Source organism: Apteryx rowi, unplaced genomic scaffold (genome assembly GCF_003343035.1).
Source record: "Apteryx rowi isolate R43461 unplaced genomic scaffold, aptRow1 scaffold_232, whole genome shotgun sequence".
Lineage (NCBI taxonomy): Eukaryota > Metazoa > Chordata > Aves > Apterygiformes > Apterygidae > Apteryx > Apteryx rowi.
In genome coordinates this window covers 597838-620615 of record NW_020448664.1, presented here as the reverse complement: position 1 = coordinate 620615, position 22778 = coordinate 597838, and the positions used below count along the sequence as shown (strand labels likewise).

Here is a 22778-nt window from a genome sequence, read left to right as displayed (position 1 = left end):
TTGTCTTGATTTAGATAAGGTCACTGCTCTGTCAGTAGATGTTGTGGTATCTTGTCAGAAACTCAGGAGATGATTTACTTTATATGCAATGGAGCAGGTTTTATTTGTTGTTATTGCTGAGTTTTGTTCTTTTGTGTTTTTTTGTATTTTTGTTTGTGGTTTTGTTTGCTTTAAGTAAGCACATCATACAGACTGCAAACTCTGTCTACAGTGGGTTTTTTTATTAAGGATAGCTGTACTGTTGTCTGTTCTCAGCTTTTATGCTAAATGCACTGACAACTGTGAAACAATCTCTACTTTCAGAAGGTGAAGCTCAGCTGTAGGCTGTACTAGAATCATCCAGGTTAGGCCTACCATGTAGGTAGGTATTATATGCGTGCAGTTATGTATATGTATAGCTGTATGTAGCCAAAACTGTGCTGATACAAGAAAAACATTGCTGATGCAACTGCTTGTAGAAGTAGCTCAGACAATTTCTGTTTTCTGTGATAAAGCAATTCATAAATTTCATTTAATATTTTAGCTGTGATTTGACTTCAGTAAGATAATGTCTGCAGTCAGCTTTGCTTCTGATAGAAGTCCTGTCTGCCTCCAGCCATTCATTCTCTCACTCAACTCTTTTGTGAGTATAAACATTTGTGCAGTTTTATGGTAAATCAAACTGGGGAACTGAGGTGGATTTGGGTTTTTTTTGGCCAGGGTAGTCCAGGGGCAATAAGAAGAGGTTGCAGTAGGGACTGGCAGAATTGCTTTCAGCAGCAATGTCAGCTTATGCCAGCTTTAAATGTTAGTGATACCACAGCCTGAGACTCTGGGAATTTTCAAAAAGGAAGCATCAGTCATTCCCTGCTATCAAGTTTTGCAGAGCAATGTAGATTCCTGTGTGTTGCTGGATAAGCAAACTTATCCAAATCCAAGGAACCAGTTTCTGTTTGATAATACTTGGATGCATTAGGTGCATGTTTGACCTTTTAAACTGTTTTGTGCATTTGCCTTAGGGGTGTGTGCACTTGCTTCAACATCATGAGCTTGTAAACTTAGGTCATTGTAGGCTCCTTAGTTGTTCTCTCCCAATCGTGCCATCCGTGGGCATGACAAAGCTGTCGTTCACTATGTGAGTGAAGAGTATCAAGCAGTTTGCTTAGTGAGAGGTCTGAGTCTCCAGATTCACCAGTCACCTGTCAGGTAAACAGTCTGGTAGGAACTGAGGAACCACTTCCTGGCAGTTTCTTGTTATAAGGGCAATGATTATATTCAAGAGAATAAAATGTACATAAAATGACAGAGAAAGAACTCTTTCCACTTTACTTGTAAAGATTTTGGATTGCAGCTAGAAGCAAGTGATAAGAAACAGCAGAGCTGGAAATAAGCAGTGACCATCTTGCTGTGTTTGACGTGTTGTGCCCTCTTGGGACATCACGGATCTTTCTCATTTGTAAAGGCTGATTGGCTGATTAGTGAACAGAAAGAAGCTATAAATCCTTCCAAAAAATGTACTTTGCATGTTTATTAAACAAAAAGTCTCCTTGAATGGTTCTTACATTTCATATCAAGTAAACTAATTGATACAACTGCTCACTATATGGAAATGCTTCTCCCCTGTCATTCGTTGCTTCTTCTTAGACTCACTAGCCAGAGAACAGCTTCTTCTTATAGACTGGCAGTGACCTTTAAGACCCATAAATGAAATTTTTAAGTGGAAATAAGTGTGCCATTTTGTTGTCCTCTGCCATTTTTCTGTAGCAAATTTAGATGCACTTTGAAGCCATCCACCAGTACAGCATTTTGCTTGTTCAGTACTTTTGGACTGAGCAGTCTTAGAAAGGCAGCTGAGCTTCATTTGGCGTGAGCTGCCAATATAGTCATGAAAACAGCCACCAAAAATATTGAGTATAGCAGAAGTAGATGGCAGCCAGAGGTGACCACCAGTCCCTTTACATAAACTCTTTATGCCGTCAACTTATCTTGAGACAGGGAAATAAACTGAACTGAAATTTTGATGCTACCAGGGGGAACTCAAGGAAAATCTGTTGAGAGGCTGCTCCAACTGGCTCCAGGACTGTTCTGACTTGCCATTTTTCTTCATTATGAATGGTTTTGAAAATCTTTCCCATTCTCAAGGGAAATAACACCAGCTAGAGAGCAGTGAGTCTGGATCCAAGTTTTTCCTATATGGTTGCTTTAACAAAATGTATCTCTTGATTAATTGAATTACAAATGTAATTAATTTTATTGAATGACTTGAAGTGAAGACAGTTGCATGGAGAAAATACCTGGATGTAATGAACCTGAAATTTTTAAAGCATCTGTAGTTGAGGTAGTCTTTAATTTCAATGTACAGAACGAAAGTAATTTGAGTACAATTAATTCTCTGTCTTCTAGGCTGTACCTTTAAAATTCTTAGCAGCTGGTGAAACAGAAATATGTTATTGCCTTATCTTTCCTTTTGCTTCCTCTGCTTTAGCTGAATTTGGGAGGGTGAGTGTTGCTCCAGTGGCAAGTGATTAGCTCATCCCTGTGCTTTTAGAAGGTTATCATTACTTGCCTGTCACTTTCAATCCTCTTCCCTAATTTTTTTCTGTGTAATATCTCATATGCATTTCTTCCATCATCTGGGCATCATTTGCCTCTCCTCTTTGCTTACTGATTCCTTTGTTTTTCTTTCAAGCATGCTTATTATTAGCTTTTGCTGACTGGAGTCATGAAGTGTGTGTGTCGCTTAGTTTTCTGTGGCTTAGAGAGACTTAACTAGCACCTTCTTACATAGTTTGTGACTGCTCCTTGCAGAAGGATTATGTGCTAATTTTTAAAAAAGGACTCTGTGTCCAACTGGTACAGTCGTCATTATGAGACTGAAGGAACCTTCTTTGTAACATGTCAGTATAGTCCCGTACCTGGCTTAATATTAGATGGGTAGTTTTATCTGCTTTCTGTGAATTTGCTGACTGACATGCTACAGAATGTTGCTTCTGACTCTGATTTTTGTTTCTTCTGCTGTCTGGGTATATTGGGATAGAGAAGAGATTCACAGTGTACAGTGGGGTTTATGTTAGCGCTTGGATGCTATAATTACCTACATAAAACTGAGCTGCTTTTTAAATTGAACCATTGCATTCAAATGTAGCTTATTGCTATGCCCAAAAGCTGTGTATCTGGGCTTGGTTTCCTTTTTTTGTAATTTTCTTGGTCATTTCATGCTACAATAGGTAGGGGAGTCTTTCTCCTTTGCTTGTTCAAAACAGAAGCATGTGCAACTAACTCCCTTAGAGTGGATACTACATCCTGTATTTCAAAGGGACTATAGCCAAATGACACTAATAGAACTAATTGCATTGAAGCAATCCTGATTTTCAGTTTCAGTTCACTCTACATGACATTAATTTACAAAGTTCTACTGTATTGAAAAGCAGCAGGGATGTAAATCTAATAACAATCACTGTTCTGTTTTCCCACAAAATATGCCCTCCTCAAAGGAAAGGAGAACAGAATGGAGGCTAGGGAAAGGGAAGCTATAGACTTTCCCAGCAATAAAATGATGATGTTCATCTTGGTTTTAATACTGTGTTAAGGAAAGGATCTGTATGATAGTTTTGGTTTGGGAGATTTTAATCTCTGTTCATCCCTAGAACAGATGAATCTTCACTTGCACTTCCTGCCAATGTGCTTCGGGTCTGCTCCGGTGAGAAAGAAAGTAGCTGGGTCTTTGGATTCCCTGTTGAGACAGTTAGGAAAAGCATGGTTGCAAATCAGTGCCGCTTTTTTTCTTCTTTTTTTTTTCCCCTCTGCATGAAAATTGGAGTTACTTCCTATTGGTTTTCATCAGTATAAAAACAGAGGAACTACTATGGTCCATAAATCTGATCTCTTGAATAAAATAGGCTAAAAGCTCATTTCTCTTTGGCTTTTCTTTTTCTTATTTTGTTGTCACATGTCTTAGCCTTTTATTTCACATCTTTTATACCTACTAGCTGTGCCTCCAAGATACCACTTTCAATGCACAACGCTTATGACAAGGACTGAAAGAAGGAACACTCTGAAGACTCCTGCAAAATAAAGCCCAACACTGGCAACAGTGGGATCAGCAGATTGGTGGTCTGCCTTCCTCCCCTCCCTCCTGTCTTTTGTAACCCAACATTATATCTTCCCTCAAAACCTGCCTTTGATTAAATCATCTTCTGTAGCAGAAATAAAACCAGTTGTGAACATTCAGTTCCACCTGGAAGGAGTGGTAGGTGTGCTGAGGGAAGCCATGAGCTCTTGGTCTGTTCCTTCTGTGCTTTGAACTAGCCTATACAGAATACTCTTTTATTCACTAGTAAAAGCCAGCATGGTCAGTGGCCAATCCGTGAAGGTAAGTTGGATGTCTGTGTGACTATTCATTATACAGATACTATTCCAATAGGAAATGTGACTTGAAGATAGAGGAGAAAGCTTTGTGTGAGACTTCAGGAGGACTGTGCTGCCTGGCGTAGGAGTCTCCTTGCCAGCTCTTTGCCAGGTTGCTACAAGGTGCTTCCAGTTCCAGTTGCACATATTGTGTCAAGGATGATGATATGCATCTGTTTCCTTGAAGAACTGACTGGAATAATCACTGGAAAGGAAATAAGAAAATAGAAAACGTTATTTGGAAGGAAGAGATGAAAGGTAAAGGTAAAGACTGCAACTTAAAAATCTTTCATGATTCAGCAGTAATACAGCATTAAGCAATGTATCTGTGTAGCCAGACAGGGCCTTCACCAGCTATTGGAACATATTTAACTTTAACATCTCTACTTTGCTGTATTAAGGTTGACTAGAAATTAGGAAAGCTCCTTTATTGAGGAGAGGTGATCTAGCATTTCAATATTTGGCACCATGATACCTTCTTTTTAGTCCCAGGAAATCTCCAGAAGGTTATGAGAGGCAATAAGACATCTCCTCTTTCTCCTTCCTTCTGTCAAGGTTTGAAAGAAAAGGATGAGCTATGTTGAGGGGGTTTGCGTTCAGGAAGATTGTTTTTTAAATATGTTATGGTATATCTGTTCAGGAGTTTGCAGAAGGCTTGTTTAAAGCTTCTATATGTGTTTTTTATACCTCCACTGCTGGGCAAGAATGCCTTGGTAATTTAACTAGATAATAGGCCTTGGGTAAGGATGGTCGCCCTGAAAATGTGTCTTGTCAAAGTGGTATGGTTGGATTTGTTCAAACTGGAAAAACTTAATACATGTAGGACTGAGAGTGGGAATGAGACTGGCACTGGGCCCAACACAAAAATCTGAGAATCAAACAGCAGGTTTTTGATAAGATCTATGAACTGTTTTTCTCAAGTAATTATTTTTATAGACTGGCCATGCAGTGGAGAGGAAGATCAGAGCATGAGTGCCAGGTGTTAGTTCTGGAGCATTTTGTTACATGACAGAAACAGAGTGGTTAAAGTGGTGTCTCATCTGTCTCTTCTGCTGACTTAGAAGGAAATAATTTCAGAGATGGATTCACCCAGTCATTCTCCAAACATTTTAAAGTTTCTCTCAGGCTCTCAATGTCAGGAAAATCCATCAGAGAGAGTTAGCCGTAACAAAGAATCAAAATTAGCAGTGACTTGCTGGAGTTTGGTTAATAATAAAAAATAAATATAATGTATCAGAATTCCCTAATTATTATGCTGCTATTTTTATGCCAGATAGACATAGATGTCCAGTTTTAAGAAAAAAATTTTTTTTGCTGCTTATATGCCAAAGTGATAACTTTTTGAGATCTTCCAGGCTTATCCATATTTGCTTAAGGTACTTCAGATTTGATCTAGAAAGAGGGAGGGAGTTAGCTGGATCTCATATCTGTTCCATTTGGGCTTTTTTTGTTGACACAGCAAAAACACCTTTTGATATGTAATGAAGAGATAGTCCTGGCATACATTACTTTCTCTTTGAGTATTCTGCCTACATTGTGCCTGAGAATCTTGTAATCTCCTGAAGTCAATTCTTTTGTCTTAAAGGTTGTCAGACACAATGCAAGAGGGAAGCACGGCTAGTAAATGGGGCACAGGACTGCTAGTCAAGTGAACTAATTAAATTTCCAGCTCTGCCACTGATTCTTTTTAATCTTTGGCACTTCACTTAATTCTTGTGCCTCAATTTCTGTATCTGTAAATGTCACACGTCCTTAGAAACAACTACAGAATAAAAATATTTGCTGCTTTCTCCTGTGGGAACCTCTGGGTCACAGTTGTAAGAGAGAGTTTTTGCGTGAGTGCCACAGATCTGTATTAGAGCCCCTGCATTAACCAGAAACTACATTTAACAACTGCTGAGTACTCCTTTGAAGGTCATCATATCCTAAGTATCCACCAGGTTCTGTCACATTTTATGTCTATGAAGAAATTGTATGAATCCTATTGCTGCGTAGCCAGTATTTTGAAAATTGGAGGGTATTTTTTGAAGTGCTATGCTCCGTATGCAACCTGGTCTCTCTGTGTCCCCTGAAGGCACCTGCCTCTCTCACCCTCAGTGTCTGTGCTTCTGGTATTGCTGACTGAATCTTGCAGAGCCTTCTCTCCATCCCTTCTAACTCTTATTAAGTGCAGTTTATCTCTCTGCTGTTAAGTAGTCTATTGATTCACTTTAGAGTTTATTAGATTATTGCTGTCTGGGTTTTGAATTTTTTTTGAGCAGTTTTTCAGCTGTGTATGTGTGCACATATGAAAATAAATCAATGAGCAGGGACAATGCACAATTATTTACATGGCTACAGCCGCCAATCTAATGTAATATTATCATTTAAATGCTTGCTGAGTATTCAGACAGTGAAGGTCTGTACTGCATGCTCTGCAGTGCTGGAGCCCTAGGGTAATGTTTTTCATAGCTGTTTATTCCTAAATACTCTTGATGGAAATACAAATGCCACCAAAGCTCCATATGTGGTTTCAAGTACTGAGAAAAGGGAGAAGAGAGGAGCCTGTGTTGTTTCAAAAATGGCACCAAAACTTTAAAATGCGTCTGAAAAAGAGACTGAGAAGCAATGGGGCTGTTTGCAAGAAAAGAGTGATAAAACCAAGTAGAAAATTGATCTGCAAAGCCTGCAAGTTTATTTGTAAAATTCCCCTCCAGCAGAAGCTTAGACACTTGAGTGAAAATATGCTGCCAGTGCTGAGGTTAACCCTTACCAGCCCAGGATAGTTTTCACCATCTATGCCTTCCTCGGAAGACCTTTACTGTTGTCTTTGCAGGTTTTCTCTGGCTAGGGAAAGCAAAAAATTCATCTCAGCTGTGCCTTATAGTTGTGTCTGTGAAATTATTTGGATTTATTAAGTTTACAAGTGCACTGCATTGTTTTATAAAGGCAATTTGTTACTGTGGTGGAGCTGGGTCATGCACAATGGTGTTAGATTTTCATTGTGCTGGTGGGGATCAGACCTTCCCTGCTGGATCACTTTCATTTTCATCAGCTGGTGGGAATAGTGATGGGAATTTGGGAATTACAGATGTTCATTCAGCCAAAAAGGAAACAAACTAAGTTTAAAGGTATGTTGTTCAGTTCTATCCTAGAGGCTTTTATTTTTGTAAAGATAAGAGGATCTCAAAAGGCTTTTTAGTGTCATAGTTCATCACTTCCCTTTACCCGCCCCCCACCCCCCAAACTTGATAATCTATCCTCCACTAGAAAAGTGTCCAGCTCAAAACTCCTTATTCCACCAAAATGACGTAGTTGCACTAAAATAGACTCCATCTTTTCACCTGGAACCTCCAGGCTGCTGGGGATGTGTTTGTACAGGCACAAACCCTAATTTAGCAGAATTCTTAAACACATAACAAAATCCTACTGATGCTGATTGGACATTTGCCAAAATGCTTTACACTTGGGACCACCCTCTCTCTTTGTATTGAGAAAAATATGTAAGTATACACACACACATACACGCCGAAAGGAACAGAATTCACGTCTACTATTAAAACTGACAGAAAATAGTTGATGTGGGTTCACAGTTCATTAGTAGCACAAAGTCTCATTCAAAGAGCTTTTTGTCTGTCACCTTATTTTTTGGCAAATTTTTCTCTCTGTATAGACCTATTCCTTTTTTAAGTCCCCATTTTAGCAGGTTTCTTAGTTTTTGTGGGGCAGCCATTGGTACAATCAGAGCCCTTCTGTTTCATTCTTCTGCTAAAGGCTTCCTCCAGCCCACTGTATTTTGCCCTCAAAGATCACTAAAAAGAAAGTCAAATGTTTACCTATTGCCTTCCTGCTTATTTTAGACAAGCTCCACTGTAAAGTTAGCATTAGTTGAGCTGGAGGAAATGACACCTAGTTCTGTTCTCTACCAGATTTTCCTTACTGCCATGTATGAGGTTTGATTTGGTGTATTTTATTTTATTTTAATATGTTTCTGTTTCTGGGTCTCTCTAGAGCAGTCTCAGGTTTTCACTTCATTGTCCCTTACCTGTGGTTTTATTTATGTAAAACCAAGGGTAAATTGTTGATGTTATTCAGACTAGATTGTTTTGCCTGAGGTGCGCAGATTTCATTCAAGGTGCTAAAAATTCCGGTTCGGTGTGCCATGCTTCTCTCTACCGCTCCTCTTTTCCCCACCCGCTTTGCTGGAACGGTTTCCATAGCAATAACCTCTTCAAGTTTTCCAGAAGTGTTACAGGAATGATTTTCTGTCTCCTCCTCCTCAACAATTCAGGAAAATGGAGCTTATTACAGACACTTTTTTGTCCTCTGTGCCTTGATAGGAGCCTAGCAGGGGCGCTCTGCAATCCTGGGTAAAGCTGTCTGCAGCGCACAACCACTCTTCCGTGATGAGGAGCCCAGCTGGGCTGCCCATTGCTGCAATTTGCTTGACCTAATACAGGTTGTCTTCCCTTCCCTGTTGACTTGGGCAACAGTATTTGTAGACTGCTTCAACTACCTAAGGATAGTGAGCAGGACGAATGTAAGAAAAGGTATTCTGAAAATGAGGAAAAACTCTTAGATATCCAAAAGAATGAGAGCAAATAGTACAAGCTGCGATCACGTTTCTTTCTTCTGGAGGCATGTGAGATACTACACAACGGTTCAACTTGCAGCTCAGTAACATATGGGAAAATATAAATCCCTGGAGAAAGAGAGCATTAAGCAGCTGTCTGGAAACCCTCAGGAGTCTGACAAAAGGGGGAGACGGACGTTAACATGGGACAAACAGTGATTATTTTAAAAGTTAATGCAGCCAGGGGCAGATATAATGTTGTGATTTGAAAGTGAGATATAGGAGATGTGATCTGTGTCAGCGTGGCATATCTTTTGCTTTGTGATCTATTAGGCCAGAGCAAAATGGCCTGCCTTTCTTAGATGTAATGGGCTCTCTGAAAGAAAAGCAGCGTGTTAGAACACAGGCAGCCAGTCTGGTAAGGCCCAATGAGTAGCACCCAGATCCCTAAGACTATGTCAGGGAACAACTTTGATTTCTAAATTGATGATAAAGCTATTACACAAAAAAGTCATCATCAGGTAGAAATATGTTGAAACCAGTTTACAGGCAAAGCTGTGAAGTCTTCTGGAGTGACATACGTGAAGAAAGCTCACGAGTATGACTGTGCTGACTTCATTTTAAATCAGTACTTTTTCTAGTAAGGTTTGCCTAACAGGGACCTTGGAAACAGAGCTGACTTTGTCTGAAGCGTTATCTGAGACGAGAGTCTGTAGAGATCATGCTCAGCATTCACAGTTAGACTTGAAATAGTAGTCCATAACTTAGCTTTATTTTTGCACTCCTCCCTCCAGATTTGTGACCAGAAAAGAACAAACCTGCAGAGTTTGTGAGGAAAAACCTCTCTCTCTGGATGCAGGAGGAGATGAGCCCCATCTCAGTGTGAAGATCCTTTATGTTCTCCATGTCTCCTTGGGATTTACTCCAGATCTAAAGTCTGCTAGACCTCTTACTGTGTAGGCTTTTCTATTTCACCATTTGTTTCAGCCCAGAAAAGACCTTTCTGAATGTTTTAAAATATCCATGTTGCCATTCTTTAGTTATCAAAGAGCTTTTCTTGCCACTGTTTTTCCCCATCAACCTCAATTGTTCAGACTTTTTAATAATTCATATCCCTTTGACTTCACATTTCTGCTTGTGCTACCTGTGGTGCTCAGTGAGAAATGTACTCTTTGCTGAGCTTGAAAAGATCAACTGAGAAATTAGTTAAAAACAAGTAGGTGGAGGGTATGTTTCACCTGCTAATTGAAGAACCAGACCTATGGGTGTTATGGCTCCTACAGCAGCATGGCCAGAACGCTTGTGCTAAGGTTATTACTGGATGATTTCTCCAGTAAATATGGATTCTGGTTCTGTGGAAGTAGTGAGTTGTTGCTGAAAAAACCTGTGAATTTGAATTTCCCATTCTCTATGTATTACATCTCAACCGTAACATTGTGCTATTGTGTTTTGCACATAGGTATTTGTGCAGACTAATACAGGGAAAGTTGAAGGATGTCACTAGTCTTTCATCCCTTTTGCAGCTTTTTAAAGCTTCCTTTACTTGGAAATCCCATGTGTTGGGATTTCTCTCACAGACTTTAAAAAAAAACCACAACATTTTGACAACCTAATCTTGCAAAAAGACAAAGTCAGAGTATTTCTTCAGGAAAGTGTCATAGCTGCATACATACAAGATTTGGTTTTTAATTATTGCTACACCCTCTAGCTGTAATAAAAGACCTGTCAGCGTATTCATTCTGTCCCTATTCATATTCAGAGGTTGGAAAGTAGAGGTTTAGATTCATTCTAGATTGAGGTTAGGCAAGCAAGGTCTTTTCTTCAGCATAATGACTTTCAACTCAGTTGGTGACTGATCAGTTCAGCTATCTGAATTGCATATGCACAAAGAGAAGCGGGGTTGTGCTTTTGCATACATTCAATTTTCATATTTATAAATCAGAATCTGCCTCCATTTAAAAAATGAAGTGCCGTTGCCTTCAGCTTATAAAGAGCAGCTGCCACCTCCATTAAAACTTTGAAATGTTCCCTTGAGAACTCTGAGAGTGCATCTGTCTGAGCCGCGTAGTGGTCTGAGCTTACAAGTGGGAGCGAAGTGTCCCTTATTACTTGAGAGTTTAGACAATAGATCAAAGCCTTGAGGTTTAAGCAGCTATCATTCTTGGATGAGCCTCTCTACATGGATAATTGCAAAGTTCTAACTGAAAAGGACAGTCTTGCTGCTGCAAGAGTTCTGCTATTGACTTCTTTTGAAGCAATACCGGGTCCTAAACTAGAAAAATCATTTACTGGCATAAATAAGAGCTCAAGTAGCTTTTGGAAGCAATCTTCTTCTAATTGTCCCAATGACTTAACTATGAAACTCAAAGCAATATGCTAATATTTCTGAGAGCACATCCACACGTTACAGTCTGGGTGCTTCTGAGGTAGCTGTGGTTGGGTTTGCTTCAAAACTGCAAGCAGTAAGCATAGTGTTTGTGATACAAGGGCCTGATTTGGTCAGCTCAACCACACTGACATGGCTGTGCTCCTTCCAGGACTTACACTGGTATTTTCATATGGCATTGCACTGAACAGGCTGGGATTTATGAAGGGAAGATGGAAGTATAAAAGGTCGTTGCCCTGTCCATTAGGCTTAGGTTCCCATTCTCCTACAGGATTGTGGCACCCACATAGTGCTGCACTGTGATTGTGAGTGCTGTCAGCAGTGTGAGAGTGGAGCAGGAGGTGGCAAGGGCTGAAGTCTCATCCCAGGGCCTCAGGGTCTGCAGGCAGTGTGCTGTCTCTAAAGCTGCCTGCCTGTACTCAGGTCTGCACCAGAATGTGGTCTGCTTCCCCACAGCTGGCGAAGCTCTGCTGTGGCCATGCTGCAATGCAGAGTCGGCCTTCTGAGTGTGTTTTCCCACCAGGTCTCAGCTTTTGGCAGACTGTTGTGCCCCTGCTGTGTGCATCGCACAGAGGGAAGGCTTAGCTCTCTTCACACAGATGTTGTTTGCTGTGGCTGCACTGTGAGGATATAACCACACGCTTGGAACTGGCTTGGAGACATTACACTTATCCTTAAATATTCAGTACATTAATATGAGATTTAGTTGTGTACTGTAATATCTATATGCTGCAGCTGAAGCCATCCCTTGGTTTATGTAACTGTGAAATGGTGTCTACATCTCTAAGATATTTAAAAATTAATTTGCAACTATGTCTTTCTCAGCTTTACCGTATCTTACTATTGTCTATACCTCCTCTCTTGCAGCCCCCAGTCACGAATGCTCTCTTATTTTCCAGTTCTGAGCTAAATCAAATTACTTTTAAAGACTTTTTCCTCAGGATTTTATATACAGAAAGTAGGAAAGGACAGAAGAGCTAAAGTTGTTCCTTTGCTCCATAGTGTCTCTCACTGTTTTGGATTTGCCTTCTAAATAATGAACTTCCTTGGTATCTGTGTAGCTTGCACAGCTCTGAGCTCATTACTGGCACCTTCCAAATGATAATTGTAAAATGCTCTGAAGAAAACGATACTGTTTGTGTGTGTGTTTTTTAACAAGCAAGGTCATCTAGACTGTATTCTTTCTCACCTCTTTTTCTCTTGTTCTTTTGTTTCTATCTCTCCTCTCTTGTTTCTGAAGCTCTTTGAGAAGAGTGGTGTGTGACCAAGAAATGTGGCGTGGATGGGTGTTTTTCTGCATTAGGCATTGCATAAGCAGAATTGCATTCTTTCCTCACAGAGCTTTATAGCTCTGTTTTGATCCATTTTAGCTTAGAAGTAGGGTTACCATTGTGCAGTTAAGCTTCCAGTGCCATAGAATTGGCCAGTGGCACTTATTTGAGCCTACAGTTTTATTTCATCTTTGAATCATGCCAGCTAAACTGGGATGATGCTTCAAGTGGGTATTTCCTGGCCTTTCGTACCACAGTTAGTGTAGTAAGGCTGGTGCCTTCATACATAATAAACGGCTAAAATTAATACTATCTGTGTGGTCAGATAGATAGGATGCAAAAGAATTGTCACCTCAGACTGAGGGTTTGGGCTATGACATCAGTTGGTTTCACCTTGTGGACTGATGAGTGTTGTTTGGAGTTTGACAGCTGAGGTGAGGTGGCGGCAGTGCCTGTAAGCATGTGAGCTCCAAGCTCCTTATGTGTCAGTCTCCTCTTGGGAGGACAGAGCAGTCCACAGGGCAGGTACAAAGTTGTCTGAACTTCTGGGATCAGCAGAGTCACAAACTGGTAAGTGTCAAACCTGCAGAACTTCCAAGTTCATGCATTTGACTGCACTTGAATTCTCTCCCCTCAGGGTAGAAGAAAAAGCTTTAATTTATGAAGTGTCACAACACATTACAGCACATCACATCCCAACACGCCACTGCATGGAGCTGACATTTGTTTGCTTTAATTCCTCAAAATAGCTTTTATTTAGAGCAAATGTTCTCTGTTAATTCAAACAGTTCTTATTTTCTTGTGCTCTGCAGTTGGCAGTTCCCATGGGGACAGTTGTTTCTGCAGTGCTTTGCCCTGTGTTGGTGAGCTGTCAGGCCTTGTCAAGGGTTTTAATTATTTTTCTTATTAGTAATGGAGAACTTCTTCGTTTCTTCCAAACCCAAATACTCACTAGACAGGATGCAGTGACGTTTATACTTTTTAATTTTAGTACTGTGACATGCCAAGTGCTTTGCATGCTCCTGCAAGGAGCATCTCTTTTTTTCTGCAGAGGAGCTAGTTTCAGGTATTTGGTAGTCACCTTACTGGCAGAGGCACTGGAAGACAATAGAGGTCCTAAGCACAGTTCCACGTGAGTTTGTTGTAGAGCCGATAGCGGCAGAAGCCACCTGCAGGCAATCTGTCTGCAGACTTGAGATGCTGTAGAAGCTTCTTTACTTGCCAAGCAGCAGCTGCATCCCACAGAGAGAATACAGCCCCCGAGCTCCAGGAACCCCAAGGTTCACCAGTGCATTGGGGCAAGTGCAACTTGTGTTGTGCAGGGTGGTGTCCTGCAAAGCTCCTAAGGATAAATGGGCTCTTCACATGCCTGGACCTGCCTTTTGGTAGTGTTCTGGTTTTTGCCCAGGTTTGTCAGCGAATAGTTGGGTCTAAGGCATAATCGGGATTGATATCCTGTTGTGGTAGGTGCTGTGCAGACACAGAAGCGGCACCTTCCTAGTATAAAACTACTGAAAGTCACATCTTGCATATTTAGCAAAAAACATATTCAGACCTCAGATTTTTTTTCCTCATTTTCGTGTGTTGCCTGAAAATGGCAAGTACCGCATATCATATGAAAGGCTGAAAAGTAAAGAGAAGGTAAACTCAGCTGCCCATCTTCTACTGTGCAGTCTCCTTTGGGAGACTTTGTCTCTCATATGAGTAACTTCTGTAATGGTACAATATTCTACACCTCTGGGAGCAGCCAAAGATTGTCATTTAATGAATCCTAGAATGACCAATGATTTAACAGTTACCATATTTAATTTTACTCAGAGATTCGATCTGATTCTTCCTGTCAAAAAGATGATAGCAGAGGGGTAATACCTATTTTGGATGTATTTGTTTTCTTCTGGGCAGATGCATGTCATGTCTATTTGGCAATTAGTTGGTAGATTGTTTTTCACAGTTTTATGTGGACTCCTGCTCTTTTTTTTAACAACTTTATTATGGTTGGGAAGATTATTGGAAGGATATAATTAAAGCAGGCATGATCTACCATCTTTCTTCCATTTGTAATAATCAGATGGGTCAGGTTATTGTCCATGGCATTGCTGTTTGTTTCACTGAAATCTTTTTATTTTTTACCCAGTCTCCTTCAGCATCCTTCACTTTGCTGTATCTCCTGTGAGGAGAGAGCCAAAATGACTTAAGCTTCCTGTGCTCAAATAAGATTTCTGCTCCTCACTTCTCTGAGTGGTTCAATGTATTAGCAAATCCTGGGTTTGTCTTTTGCATCAAACTCTATGTCACACTACTTCTGCTGGAAGGCATTGCTGTCAGAAAGTGTAACTAGAAGCAAGGTGTGAGGAGCACAAAATAAGTAGTGGAATGCACTAAAATTCTTGATCCTTCTTGCTCCATGTGGATTCCTGGAAACATTTCTGCTGTCTCCTGTCTTGATACTCTACTTGGAGCCATTCTCATCTCCCATGACATCTTATAAAAACAAAATGGAACAGTTTCAATACAACCAGGAAGCTTGCAAGGGTGAAGCATAATATGTGAGAGAGTCTCCATGAAGAGCTTGTGTCTCTGAGGTCTCTTCAGATTACTGTCTCCTGGACTTTGGGAATTACAAATGAATTAGTCCTTCCGCAAACAGCACATCGTGCAAATAAGTATGCCTCAACTTCTGAGCATATTTGAATATTCTCTTCTTCAGGTAGAGCAGTGAGTTGGACTGGAAAGCAAGAGCTTAAGATCTCAGAATAACATCAGAAATATTTTATTTTAGAAAACTTTTCCCTTATGGTTTAAATAGCTAAATGAGTAAGGGAGACTGTTTTGGAAGAGTGAGTGGGGGAACAGTGTGAAGCAGGAGGGGATACGTGAGCAAGCAAGTGAGTCTGTTCATGTGGGAGTCTCAGCACAATCAGCAGCAGTGTTTCTGTAATTTAATAGCAGAGGGTGCCTCTTGCTTTTCTTTTCCTCTCCTCAAACCTACTTTCCTGTGTTACGTTGTAAAGTAACCCGCATTCATTTAATCATAGGTGGTCATGCTTTTTGTTTTCCATAGTGTTTCCACATATGCTGTATAGAACTCAGCTTATCTCCTAAAGTGAAGAACAAGTCTGCAAGGGGACTCTGGACTGTGACGGCCCTGTCTGTAGGCTTTGGGTGTTTGGAGTAGTCCTTTCTGTAGAGGAGGGATCAGTGAGAGCTACTGTCACTCTACAGCTATCAAAACAGCAGCAAATGCTCACTGTGGGTAGAAGGCCTAGTTCCACCAAGTAGCTTCCTCTCAAAGGTTAACACCACAACGGTAGGCTGTCTTTAAGCTGAGGTTAAGGGATTGTTCATATATACATATATATATAACTCATATATGAACCTTTTTCCCCTCACTAACAACGTATTCTTCCCCCTGTCTTGTCAGCATTTCTGTGGAGCTGATCTTGTCTGACCAAATATCCTCTTTCTCTAGGCAGAAACCCAGCTTCCTTTCCTCTCTCACCTCCCCCCTGTCCCCAAGATAAATAATATCTTCCATAGAAACCACAACAGTCCAGTTCATTTTGTGGTGCTTTGTCCTTTTCTTCTGCTTATCATGTTTTTATCAGAATAATTATTTATGAGCTCTTATTCAGAGGACAGAGAGCTTTTCCAAATGCAGAGAATGCCTGTGTTTTCCCTGCTTTGGGCGTGGAAGGCTTTAAAGCACTTTTTTAAAACAATTTTTTAGTACGCAAAAAATACCTGTTTTTGAAAAACAGTTAGTATTTAGTATCTGAGGCACCACCATATTACCCCAAAGATCTCCCAAACCCAAGAGCCATGGGGCAAAGGCCATACAGTGCTGATTTTCTGCCTGCGAGGATTACGTGTGAAACTGATTTTGACTGTGCCGTGCCTTGTCTGTGATTCATTTCTCTCAAGGGAGTATGTGACACTTCTACCCCATGCATGCATTGTGTTCCTTGTGTAATTTGAGATGTTGGCTTTAACCTTTAAATCTTGAAATAGGGTCAATGGGGTGTGGTATAGCTCAGGTGCATCTGTTGATTTCAGATCCTACTAACAGCCAGTTGGTTTAAGGAGGAGTGATTTAACCTGAGGCCTTTGGTTCTGTGATGCTTTTCATGTGTCAGGCACTTGCCAATGCCTGAATTCGTCAGCCTTTTGGGTGGATGATGGATTCTCCTGTATTTTTAGGATGGAAGAGAAGGGTGCATTGGCCAGGGTGGGGGCATAATGAGGAAAAGTCTCTTTGTAGAGCTCTGTGGGAGGAAGTGCGTGAAGTATGGTTATAAAGCATTATTTGTAAATGTCTCCTGATGTTATACAAGAGTGAGATAGGCAAAAGCTTGAAAGCTGTGAAAGAAATTACTAAAATAGAGGAAAAAGGGAAATCCAGACTGGAGATAACTGTGGAATCTGCTTCTGACAGGTCAGATGAACAAGCCAGGGTCATGGTGAAATATTTTGGTGCATAGGGCAGCTCCCTTCCTCTTTCCTCTTTTCCGTCTTCCTGGAAAGGGTCAAACCAGATGTCAGTTTCTCTCAGTTGCCACGCTTAAACCAAGTTAGATGGAACCCATGGATTCACCTCATTTTATGTCCTTTGACCCATGCCAGGACATGTACTTCATTCTTAACCAGTCCTTGGTAACTATTGTGAGGGATAATACGAACTTTTTGGGAAGCTTTTTCTTTTAATGACATTTTTTTTATTGCCTAGTGCCTTAATGTATTGCTTTGCCTTCAGTGAAAGGAAAAGGTACTTGAATGAAAAGAAAGGAGTGAGAGCAGTCAGAGAGGGTTGTTATGTATCATAATGTTAGCATTCTTTGGAGAGATGCTACTGTAGTTGGAGGAACTAATCTTTGCTTGCATAAGTAGACAGAAATGCTGGCAATTTACAGCATCCGCTCATACCCAGATGTCAGCTCACATTTCCGAAGAGAATCATCAAGTCAGGAGATAAACAGCTGGTACAGGCAAAAGGAAAACAAGCTTGTAAGTGTTTAAAGAAAAAAAGTGTTAATTTTTATGAAGTGCAGTGTGCTGGCATCTAAACAAATGAAAGTTAACAGCCAAGAGCAGAGAAGTGAAAGGGCTTGTTTTTGTTTTTAACATCTGAGAATTAAAGTCTTGGTTTCTCTCATAGCAGCTTCAGAGCACCGCTGTATTTTTGTTTAAATTTCCTTCTAGTACAACTTTATGTATGCTAGTAATGAAATAAGAGCTAGTGTTGACAGTTTTGAGACATTCCCACAACCCTGTTTGGATGGGCTTTAAACAGACCCAAGGATCAGAGTATAACTGCATATGCCTCTAATTTTAGATTTCTACCTGAAGTGCATACATACCATGTGACTGGAGAGAGATTTGCAGTAGCTACTGCTTTCAGGGGTACCGAAGGCCTGCAGACAAGGTAGGCCTTGGAGATGAGATTTGGATGCCACATGCAGGGCAATTAAAATTAGAGACCCTTTCCTCCTGAGAAGTGAGCTGTTTGCCTAAACTTGTGAAATGTTGGTTACTACATAATTATTGAACAGTTCTATGTCAAAACAAAGTGTTTTTGCAGCCAAAAAGCATGGAATTGTAGCTGAAGGTTGGAGATATTGCTGAAAGAGTATCTAATATATAATACTGGCTTGTATTGTCCTTTGCAGGGAATGAGAAACAGCAGGTCTGCTTCTGGCCTGAGGATGTCCTTCTGTACAGGCCGAAGACAGGTCTGCATCCTAGTTGGGTTGATAACAAAGCAGAGTAAACAGGTCTTAAAAAAACTAAAAACAACTATAAATTCTCTACTCCTTGAAGAAAAATAAAGTGCAGAGTATTTACTGTCTTCTCTCCCTCCCTCCTGTTCTTTCTCACTCCAGTCATCTAATGCTCACAGGGCCTAGAAGGGTTTTATGTGGAAATCGTTGGGATTATCTCCCAATTTTTTCTCAGATAATTCAGTTGAGAGGTTATACAGAACTGAATGGTTTGGAGACTTGGAATCACTAAGCTATAGGCTTTAAGATGCTCGCAGGCTCCTATCCAGACAGAACAGTTCAATATTTATTGTATGTGCTACTAATTGGCTGAAAAATCCATTTTTCCTACCTTTTTATTTTTTCTCAAGGTTGCTCACTGAGGTTCTGCCAGGGCAGGAGGGTGACTTGTGTGTCCCCGTTTTCTGAGATCTCCACCTGGCAGAATACACTGAAAATTGCTGTTGCAACTTGTGATTTATACTATGTGTTTCTACGTGGTGCTTCCCAAATGAACAGAGGCTTGTTGGCAGTCTGTACTGGCCTGGTATGGGATTCCCATAGTCTAGCCTGGCTCACACAGTACCTCAGAGGCAGCTGTATATCAGAGTATGTAACAATATGTAGAAAAGGCTAGACAGCACAGGCTCAGCTGCCCCTAGGAGAAGTCATTGGAAAGTAGACATGGAGACATATGTATGTGGGTGTGTTACTGAAGGAAGATCTTCTGGTTGGTTAGCACGGGGAAAGCATGCATACCCCGCCGTTGCTCATCCCCAACAACTGAGCTCACAACAGCAGACCCCTGCTGCAATTCTGTCCCACATCTCTTCCAATAACAGGAATCTCCATCTGCCAACCCTTCCCTACACTAGTGTTCAAAACAAATAAATTGTAATGAGATGAGCTCTTAGCTGTTACTGTGTTTACAGGATAAATAGTTCCCACTTCACAGCCATCAATACCTCTGCCCTTTAAATCCATTAGCTTCCAGACTCTTATACGGCTGCTTCAGTAATGGGCCGACACTGATTTAAGTCATTTAAGAAAAACCCTGTGTGGAGCTCTGCATTAGGGAGAGTGCACGTAAATTGTGACCACACCGTTTGGCCAGGAGGACTAAATATGTCTGCAAAAGCGACAAGTTTCAAACTGTGAATTTGTTGGAACAGTGATAGTGCTGAACATGCTTCTTGTCTTAATTTGAGAATTAGCAGGAAGCTTGGAAATTAGCAACGCTGGTTTTGCTGATAGTCTGTAGCCTTGAAAACCAGAAAAGCTTGGCTAGTATGGACCAGTCTATAGCTTTGGCTAAAACCTAGATCTGCCCTGGACCAGCACATTTGCAGATGTTGATGTCTTGGCTCCCTGCATTGGTGAAAGTCTTCCAGAAAGATAAATACTTTATTTGAGCTGTGTTCAGTTCTTCTCTTGGATCTGTCACAGTAGCATCAAATGGTTGCTGTTTTTAATCTTCTGTAGCTGGTTGGTAACTCTTCCTTTGCTTCCATTCTGCCTTGTTTTAAAGGGATTGAAGCAGTCTTTACTTATTTATCAATGGCTGGAAATGCTGGAAACACTGCAGCCTCCCTCTTGCTTTCCTTGTATGACTGAGAGAGAAGAGGTGTAGAATCAAAATGGAAGATCTATCACATTTAGCCGACAAGGCCATTATTTGAGCTGCCTCAGAAATGTTTTAGTTTTTGCTGTGTGCTAAAAACATTGGCAGTTGGATTTTGTTAAAGATGACACAAGCCGATAGGTTTTATTTGAATCCCACCCACATGATCTTCAGGGATTTGTATACAACAGAATATGAAGCTAAATGCTCTTTCTCATTTTTGCATATCCCAGATTGGCCTTCTTATCTTGTGATACAGGGAGCGCATGTATTTCAGAGGGAGAGGGGAAGCAAAGGAGAGGTATGTCCTTTTTATCTTCCCCTGAATATATTTTGTGTGTGTCAGTTAATGCCACTATGGCCAGCTGTGGCTGGACGCTGACCAACGTGGGCTATGTAAGGACTCTTCATCTGCTTACAGGGTAGCAATGGGCTGCCATTTCAAAGTCTCTTTGGCCTCTCTGCAGCAAGAGATTCTGCACTGTGCTATATCCATGGGCAGTGATTTTGCAGATGGAAGCATATGGCCCCTAGCAGCTAATACAAGGCCAGCTATACTGATTTCCTCCTGCATGAGCAATCAACACTGAACCCATGTTCTCAAAAGCACAAACCTCATGTAATTTTGCTGCTGGTGTCTTTCTCATGAACCTTTCCTCTCCTGCTAAAATTGTTTCAGTAAAGTATATAGGACAGGCAGTGTGAATATGATTTCTGACACCGTATCCTGCAATACACTATGAGGGCTAGTCTGAGTGTCTTTTTTCTGTTTGTTTCCTTCCATTATTGTAGTCCTGATAGGCAATTGCCAGTCTCCATCAGAAATAACCCTCCTAATTCCATTTGAGGGAGAACTGTACAGAGAAAATACACAGCAAGGACTTTTGAGACACAGCCTGTCACTTCAAGGATGTGAGAAATAAAAGGGCAGGTTGCTCTGCGGTCTGCAATGAAGTCCACTTGTGCATACTTGTGGAGTGAACTAGGATGGGTGGTTTCCTGTGGGGCTATTCATGCATAAAGCAACCAAGCTACATTAAGTATCTGTTTCCTTATTAAATCATTATAATTAGCTAATTTCTCAATGCCCAGTCAGTGGAAGAAGGGAGGCATCATGCCTTTCACTGTGTGTATTCCTGCAGGTTACTTCCTCTCCTTTGGATAGGATGGTCATTAGCAGAAAAGCAGCAAAGTCATTAAAGAGGCATAGGTGCCCTCTGGAGCCACTTGCTGTATGTTGATAAAGGAAAATGGCAGTGTAATATAAAGTATAATCTCGTCACTGCATCTAATTACAGACAAGAGTAAGCTGCTAAGGAATATTTCTGTAGGAATATTATAATTGTGTTCATACAGCATTTCCCGACTTGAAAGCTGTGAGCAAATATCAACTAATCCTCCAAACAGCCCCTGCGGGTGGGAAGGTAAATCTATTATTATTTATTAAGAACTTGTTTCAATTAACTTTAACCACTGTTAAAATAATGATGAAATGCTGAAAATACAACAGCACATGCCTTGTAACAATTTTGAACATCCTGGATGTTCAAATACTGAGCTGCATTTCTTCTATCTGAAATAGAAGGACATCATTTGACTGGAATAATGTTTGGAAGCATCAGAAAAATGGCTATTATTTTTTATTTCTATTAATTTTTAGTGTCTTATTAAATACTAAATATTCTTATTTAGTAAATATTTAACTAGCTCTCTGAAGTCTTGTAGAATGTGTTTTTTTCACTAAGCATACACAGCCCCATATTATTATTATTATTATTATTAATATTTAAGGAAATAGTCTGTGCAGCATAAAACTGCAGAGGGTGGTGGTAATGTCTTTTTTACAGCACAGAACCGCTGCAGTTTTGCTCCTGTACTTCAACTGGTAACATTCTCTCCCAGCCCTGGAGTGGGAGGGAGAATTTGCACACATAATAATTCAACATACGCTAGGTTCGTGCAAGGACCAAAATGGACAAAATGTTATTTTGGTTGCTTCTGCTTTTGGGTCCCAGATGGTGGACTTTGACCTTGATGGTCTGGCTGATGGGCCCCACAAGCTTCCACTGATGACAGGTTGTGCTATGGATGCTCAAGCCTTCCGCTAGAGGTTTTAAGTTGGACGTTTCCTGTGAAAGGCTGCTCTTGGAAATACAATATTTTAAAACTTTCCCTTCACCTCAGAGTGGAAAATTCATCTTTTTTTTTTATAATGTGTGTGTATCAATGGCAGGTCAAAGAGGGGGATGCATTCCATAATCTTTGTTCTGTGTTTTGTTGGCTTTTTGGCAATGGTTGAAGCTGTATTCTGAATTTATACCTAATGTATAGACCAAAACATTGAGTATTCTGTGCTTGGAGGAGAAAATGGAGCATTTTTATTAGTTGTATGAAAACTGGGTAAGCCTCATTTGATTGCCATAGATTTGTTTTTATTTATATATATCATCATGTATAATTGTTGTGTTTTTGGAATTCTCCCCTCCATGTAGCAACCTGCTCCAAAGCTATAGAGTATGTACTGTATTCTGTAGTTTCCTTAGTGAATGTTCTCTATGTCATTTTGTTACAGAAAGCTCCTAGATTTGACTCAGTGCTTAAATAGTTTTCAGATGCTTGCAATAGATGGCTGACTGTGTTGTGCACCTCTCGTGCTCATGTATGAAAAGCTGCTGTTTATCAGTTGTTGTTTGGCGGACTCTCAGTGCCCGTATGCAACTGGCATTAATGTTAATGGGCACTGCATGCATATTGAAGCACCAAAAGAACCATGTTCCTCCTTAGTCTACACTATAGGATAGTGAATGCC

At 40.5% G+C, this 22778-nt stretch overlaps 1 protein-coding gene across 15 annotated transcripts in view; it reads left to right on the top strand.

The window, feature by feature from the left end:
- LOC112966099 (transmembrane protein 263-like) overlaps positions 1-22778 on the top strand; it is a 209263-nt gene that overhangs the window by 110516 nt on the left and 75969 nt on the right. For 3 of the 15 annotated variants that reach the window (XM_026065828.1, XM_026065830.1, XM_026065832.1), the window contains one exon: positions 17925-18014. The exons of 11 other annotated variants lie outside the window; for them this stretch is intronic. In XM_026065828.1, the coding sequence (XP_025921613.1) occupies positions 17925-18014 (90 nt within the window). Of the gene's footprint in view, positions 1-17924; positions 18015-18258; positions 18419-22778 lie in introns of those variants that run through there. One more of the 15 variants, XM_026065833.1, reaches the window with a different exon arrangement.